At 45.5% G+C, this 6984-nt stretch overlaps 1 protein-coding gene across 2 annotated transcripts; it reads left to right on the forward strand.

The window, feature by feature from the left end:
• Window positions 1-2961: 2961 nt before the first annotated feature.
• On the forward strand, window positions 2962-6203 carry POP4 (POP4 homolog, ribonuclease P/MRP subunit). 2 transcript variants are annotated; one of them, XM_027895765.1, is made up of 7 exons: window positions 2962-3004; window positions 3517-3569; window positions 3658-3881; window positions 4525-4602; window positions 4819-4880; window positions 5205-5306; window positions 5769-6203. In XM_027895765.1, the coding sequence occupies exons 1-7, from the start codon at window positions 2998-3000 to the stop codon at window positions 5903-5905; spliced, it is 663 nt and encodes a 220-aa protein (XP_027751566.1). In that variant the 5' UTR covers window positions 2962-2997; the 3' UTR covers window positions 5906-6203. The 2 variants fall into 2 exon arrangements, with proteins under 2 accessions (XP_027751566.1, XP_027751567.1); XM_027895766.1 differs by lacking the exon at window positions 2962-3004 and adding an exon at window positions 3022-3063 and having other exon boundaries at window positions 3515-3569.
• The last annotated feature ends 781 nt before the right edge of the window (window positions 6204-6984 follow it).

Consider the following 6984-nt stretch of genomic DNA (forward strand, 5'->3'; position numbering starts at 1 on the left):
ATTCACATTTTACCCATCTCTCCTCATTTCTCTGAGCCTTCTCTTTCTTATCTACAAACTGTCTTTGCCTGTTCTCTGGTTTCTCAGTTTCTTCCCCTATTCTTTTTCATGTTTATTTGATGGGAGTCCTCAACCCCTGACACGGAGCCTTCTTGCTGGGGACACACACTTACACACCGTGATCTCACTGCCTCTCACGTTATACCTGAAGATAGAGTGGGAAATGAAGATGTAGAGCTGTTGGAAGAGACTGGTTTCCCCAGGCACCAGTTTAGCTTGGATCGTTGGATTTACAACACCAGCACCGCCAACACTGATTTGACTATTAATCCCTGAAGTGCCCTAGGAAATGCAGCATAAATCCAGCCAAGGAGCACTCATACGGCCCTAAAGACCCATAGCGCTTATCCTGGTACTCCATTCATGAAAATTGATCTTCTCTTTGTAGCAATGACAACTCAAGGAGTCCATGCTTTGTGAAACCCAGAGATTCACTTGCCGTGGTAATGCACTGCCAGGAGGTCTGTGGTACAAACCAGCCAGCGTTCACACTTAGTACTCTGCAGAGAGCGGCCCTTTCTCCTTTACACACACACACACAGATCTACTATTTCATTCCCTGACAGGGATCATTTTAGTACCTCTGAGCCCCACAGCAGCACTCAACAAAATCACCATGTCTTCTACAGGCTGCCTCAGTAACTCCCTCACCACGCATCCTTTACCAAGCAGAGCTTAATTAAGTGCTAAGCCAATATCCCCACGTGACAAGAATATAAACCTCATCTGTATTTGGAGAACACTCATGTCTGAGCAGAGAAACACATGAGCTGGGACTGGGCTGGCGAGGAAAGGAAATAGGCTTCTCTGCTTTCAAGGTACCTCTGTGTTGTAAGTGAGCAGGACTTTGTCCTATCCCAGGAGGGAAGAGAAGGTAAACCTCATAGAGAGTGGAATCTTCCTGGTTTTTGGACCTTGATTTTTTAGAAACATGAGGACAGACTTTAAACAAAGATCTCACGTTGCTGGATGTGTCATTCCAAGCACAGATTTGACACACTGTTCACTGCCGAGAACAGAGCCAGGCACTGGCTGGAGAGGCCTTGAAGGATAGGCTGGAACTAGGAAAGACTTTTCTCCTACCAAGAGAAGTGGGATGGGAAGAACTCTGGCAGTGAGCAGAGAGGGCCTGTGCCTGCCCATGGCCCAGGGAGCTCAGGCAGTGGCTGACTCCAGCACATTTGTAAATCCTGGGAGAGATCTCCAGAAAAAATGAGGCAACAAAAAGTGGAAGGTGAGAGGACTGTAGGATGGAAGGGTAGAAATGGGTGTCCCAGCATCTCTGGTGGGAGTGACTGCAGGATTAGAGAGAAGTGGGGGTTGACATGTCCAGGCTGCCCATCACCAGTGTCCAGGCTCTGAATCAGTGCTGTTATTACAGGAAGGACACTAACAAATCAATACTCAAACAACAGACTTGTCTGCTCCAAATCTCCATGACCAAACTGAAGTGGTGGATGACTACAGAAAATAAGGTGGCCCATGTTACAGAAGGTATGATTGACAAGACTTTTTTCTTTAAAAGACATTTCCCTATGATTGTAACTGAAATATCTGCTGCTCAACTTCCTCTCCCAATTCAGAGACTTTATTAGTACAAAAGCAATAAATAACAGCCAAATTTCATTTGTAAGACTGTTTCTTTGTCTTTGGCTAGAAATAATGTTAATTTTGTATACCAATCTCTGCTCAAATAAAACCTTGACTTGAGTAATAGTAATAACATGACTGTTCAGACATCCAGCAGAAGTTCAAGGTCTTAAGTCATCCCCACCTAAATGAATTAATCTAAAAATCTAATCTAACAATCTACCCTGACCACAGAGCCCCTCTTTGTAGAACCTCATGGCTGCAATAACCACGGTCACTTCCCTGGTTTACATTCTTTTCTTTGGATTTTGGTCTCAGCAATGGCTTCCCTGTGAACCAGCATCCAGCACGGTCTGTGTTTTATGAGGGACACTGAGCTCTTCAGGATCCCAGTGCCAGCCACGTTAGGGAATAAGCCAGGAATGCTGGTGTATGTAGGGAGGTTCCTCTTCCTGGGACATAAAAGTCTTGGTTACCTCTAGCAGTGCAGCCTCCAAAATTTGAGGTTAAGGCAGGGATTTGCTACTCTAAACAGATGACATTTCTTTTGATACGCTGAGTAGTATGAACTCTCTATGAAAAGCTTTTTAGCAAGCAGAATGAGACTGGTCAACCTCCAATCCCAGATCAAGCATTGGGCCACCTAAAGGGGGTATTCGGCGTGTCGGGAGCGTTGTCCTGAAATCCCACCTGACAGTGCTCCATGCCCTCTTTTATCTTGCTGTCCTGGAGTGGGAACCCCCTTTCCTGGAAGTTCTCCAAGGTTTCGTGTCAGGACCTTCACACGGGTGGATGTTTGAGACATCTCTCTCAGCGCCCGGGCGGTCTCCCCGTGCCCTCCTTCCCAGCCAAGGTGAGTCTCACCTCGTGAACCAGCACCAGAGACCCAGCTCGGGTGGGCTTGGTTTTCTGCTTGGTCTCCTATACACACACACACACACACACACACACACACACACACACAAACACACGCGCTTTTTCTGGCTCCCATTTGCTGAAAAACTTTCGGTGTGATGTTTTTTTTTTCTTCCCCTCTGTCCCTGCCGCCCAGGGCAGGGTTGGAGGGCGAGGGCTGGGCTCCCCCATTGCCTCCACGCCTCCGCGCGTCCCTGCGGGCTCTGCCGGGAGGTCCTTCATCCCACGGTAAGGCGCCGTTCCGGGTGTATTCCCGGTGTGTTCCCTGTATATTCCCATTCCACTCCCGTTCCCAGCCCCGTCGCTGTCACCGAACCCCGGCGGGTCCCGCGGGCGGTGGCGCCGCCTGGCGGCCGGCACGGGCAGCGGCGCTGTGCGCAGGCGGCGCCGCACGCGCCGTCATCGCCCCGCGCCGGCAGCGCCGCGGCCGCCATGGAGGGTGAGGGGTGGGGGAGAGGGAGAGGGAGAGACGAGGGGAGCGGAGCGGTGAGCCATGGAGAGTGAGGGGTGTAGGAGCGAGGGATGGAGGGAGAGGGACGCGGGGTGATGGAGGGCGAGCGGTGGAGGGAGAGGAGCGGGCGGCGCTGGGGGGGTGGTGAGAGAATCATCGAATCAGATGGGTTGGGAAGGACCTCTGAGATCATCGAGTCCAGCCCTTGATCCCCTACCACCGCAGTTACCAGACTGTGGCACTAAGGGCCACGTCCAGTCTCTTCCTAAACACCTCCAGGGACGGAGAATCCACCGCCTCCCTGGGCAGCCCATTCCAGTGGGTGATGGAGGCTGAGAGGGATGGAGGGGGGAGAGGGATCGAGGGCGAGCGGTGGAGGACGAGGGAGTGAAGAGGGATCGAGGGCGAGCGGTGGAGGGTGTGAGGGATGCGGAGTGAGCGGTGGAGGGTGAGGGAAGGTGGGCGATGGAGGGCTAACCCCGCTCGGCCGTGCCCCGCAGAGCAGCTGTACCGCCGGCTGCCGCCCGAGGACACCGGGGACCTGCGGATACAGGTACCGAGGGGCCCGGGAGCGCCGCGCCGGGGGGGGGGGAACTTCATTTAAATGAGCTGGTTTAAAGTCTCCATTAACATATCTCTAGCCTCAAGGCTCAGAAGAGGCCAAGGAGTTTGTACATGCTGTCCTGAAGCGTAGCATGCCCCAAATGAAGGATGAAGCCATTCAGGAGTTTTTAACTCGGAAAGCTCTAGTTCTTGAGTATTATCCAAAAAAAAAGACTAAGCAAAAGAGGAGGAAGGCGAAAGGTTTTACTGCCAAGCAGAGGCGGGAGCTGCGCCTGTTTGAAATTGAACCTGAACAGCAGAGGTAAGACCTTGAATGTCTTCTGTGTGTAGAAAAAGTGGAAGTACATCAGAAGTATGGAAAAGCAGCAGCATGTGCACGTGGATACGAACCCTTCAGTATGTAAACTCGGTCTGAGATGATGCTTGTGGTATTTCACCGTAAGAAACAGTTCTTTCGTCTGTATAGCTGGAAAGTTCATTTCTGTTTGTTACTAATTCTGTTTCCTTTTGTATATCTAAATATCACATGAAACCAAACCCAAATATAATTGCCTCTGATTTCACTTTTTAAAGTTGGACTGCCTGTGACTGGAGAGTCAAAATTCTGCATAAGGTCCCTCAATGCATGTTGAATGAAGCCCCTGCTTCAGGGGAGTTAGTGGGGAGATAAAAGAGTAGAAATCTCTTCAGTCTTAGGTGTAGTCTGATCCTCTAAAACACATCAGTTCTTTAAGTTGGTATAGAGGAGCATGCTTGTTTTATGAAGTAAACCAGCAGTTTGGAGTGGGTCACCCTTCAGGTATATTGAGAACAGATTGTATATATCTTATAAATGTCGGTCTTAGCTCTGTTGGAAATACAATCTGTTGACCACTTCAGTAAACAAACAATAGTTTTTCTATAACTTACGTTCTGTGTATTATTGTATGTCTTTTTTCCTGCAGGTATGCCATCTTCCTGCCACTCCATGAGCTCTGGAAACAGTACATCAGAGACCTGTGCCACGGACTCAAGCCAGACACGTAAGTTGAGTTACTTTAGGATTAACGTGGTTTTGATTTAGTGGATACTTCCAGGTTTACTGAGTTACTGCTTGAAACACTGTGCTTAATTGATAAGGGTATGTACTGTTTCTGTAAGCTTTGATCATGATTACAACTGTCATGGTCTCATTCTGTTAACCTGACTTTCTATATGATTTTTTCCCCCTTCTTTCTGATCCCCCACTATTCTTCAAGGCAACCCCATATGATTCAGAGCAAACTGCTAAAAGCTGATCTCCATGGAGCTATTGTTACAGGTATTGTTTGTTTGCTTTTATATCATCTGAAGTTAAGTAGATGTTCCTGTAGTTCAGGTGCTTTCAGTATCATTAACTCTAAAATCATATATCATACAGATCATACATTGATGGATTATTTCTCTCCTTAAAATGCTAATGATCTTTTAACTGCTCCAAAAATCGTGTTGTTAGTTAAAAAGGTTAACTGCATGTTTTGCCAGTGATGACTGTAAGTCCATTATTTCACAGTACTGCAAACTAATTTTTAAGATCATGAGGCAACAGGAGAAGAGCAAACAAACTACATCTGAAATTTTCTAATACACATTTCTGTTCTTTCAGTCACAAAATCAAAGTGCCCCTCTTATGTTGGGATAACAGGAATCATTCTACAGGAGTTTAAACATGTCTTCAAAATTATCACTAAAGAGGACAAATTAAAAGGTATATAAGACATTTTTTTCAGTGCTTTTACAACTAGAATTGTCAAAAATTTCTTAAACACGCTGTTCATCTTGCACCTCTGAGTGCATAGAATTGGAGAAGTGTCTTTACTGACCACCCAACGGCCCAGTACCTTACCAAAAAGGCATCTCACTTTTTAAAAAAAAGGCATTTTCATTGAACCCAGCATGATTATGCCCATGGCTCATTCCTCTGGTTCACCTTAGATGTTCCCTGCAACACTTAACTGCATGCACTTGAAAGAGGACTAACTTTGGTAATTACAGTTAAATTTGGAGGTTTGGGTTGTTTTTGTTCTCTTGCTGCACTATAAACACCTTGAAATGTGGCAAACCTCAAGTGAATACAAGTGAGTAACATCCCCTAGTATATCAGTATGTTTTCATGACAGGGATTCACATTAGCCCACTTTGTTCAGTTTGTTTCCTTTTGCACTTTCAGTTGTTCCCAAACTCAACAACGTATTTAGCTTGGAGACTGATGGATTCATTTCCTACATCTATGGAAGCAAGTTCCTGCTGAGAGCAAGCGAGCGATCTGCAAAAAAATTCAAGGTGAAAGGAACCATTGACCTATGATTTCATGGAAAATCAGGAGTATTAATAGAAATATCTGCTGTTTTCCTGCCATTTAAAGAGATGGAAAATGGAACAGCCATGTGAAATGTTTTTAAAGCATTTTATTCTCATTCTTAAAGAATGAGCAATATCCATTGTCTTTAAGCAAGACTGTTGGAGTTGGTGTATCTGTTTTGTTACTTGTATGTAATATTCTGGCTTTTATTAAACTTATATGATATTAGTGTTGATTACCTGACTTCTGTTTCAATTTATACTTGTAAATTTGCACGACAAAAATTACACCTTGTAACTCTGATAAATTGCCCAGATTACAATCTCTCATCAACTGGGCAGGTTTGACTTGTTTGGGAGGTGGAAGTGACCCCTGTGTTTAGATCATTCAACGTTTTTCTGTTATAAAAATGCTCCTGTGGTGTTTATGTTTTAAATGTAGTTTTCAGAAGCTTTCAGTTTCAAGAAGAAATGAAAGACTTGTGTGTAGGAAGAGTTTTTCCCTGTCCCCAAGCATTTGTAGCCAACCAGGGCCATTTCTTTAAAGAGAACAGAGCTGTTCCTCACACACATCACAGGCCAAAGAAAGCTGAGTAACTGGGGTTAGGAGAACAGCTAGAGCTCTTAAGTGCACTGCAGGGCACAGGAGCCAGAGATCATTGCCACCTCCAACCACAGTCCTATAAAAACAAACAAACAAAAAAGGAGGGTTTTTTGTAAAAAAAAAACAAAACACCTAACTAGCCTCCAAATCTCCCACTTCCTTTGGAATCAGGAAATAAAAGCACTTGGTACAGAAATAAATCTTTGTTGCAATTACATGAAGTGCTGCCCTTGAGATGGGGAAAACTGTTTTTACCAGAGATATTTTATGCAGGGAAACACTTGACACCAATGAGAATTTCGGTCTGTGAAGTAAGAACAAGATGTGTTGAAGTTGTTAGACCCAAGTTGTTATTCTACCTTGTGCCCATTGCTCCTTTGAATGTTCTCTAAAATGAAATCTCTTGGTTTCCTGTAAGAGGTCAGAAGATAAAACAAACAAAGAGGTAGAAAACATAAATCATAGCAGAAACCTTCAGGAC

Source organism: Empidonax traillii, unplaced genomic scaffold, assembly GCF_003031625.1.
Source record: "Empidonax traillii isolate 1590-97213 ecotype Southwest subspecies unplaced genomic scaffold, ASM303162v1 scaffold467:size475155, whole genome shotgun sequence".
Lineage (NCBI taxonomy): Eukaryota > Metazoa > Chordata > Aves > Passeriformes > Tyrannidae > Empidonax > Empidonax traillii.

Coding starts and splice junctions, on each gene's coding strand:
- POP4 (XM_027895765.1), top strand. Junction 3,882..4,524: donor ATTGAACCTGAACAGCAGAG/GTAAGACCTTGA, acceptor TTTTTCCTGCAG/GTATGCCATCTTCCTGCCAC. Junction 4,603..4,818: donor CACGGACTCAAGCCAGACAC/GTAAGTTGAGTT, acceptor CTATTCTTCAAG/GCAACCCCATATGATTCAGA.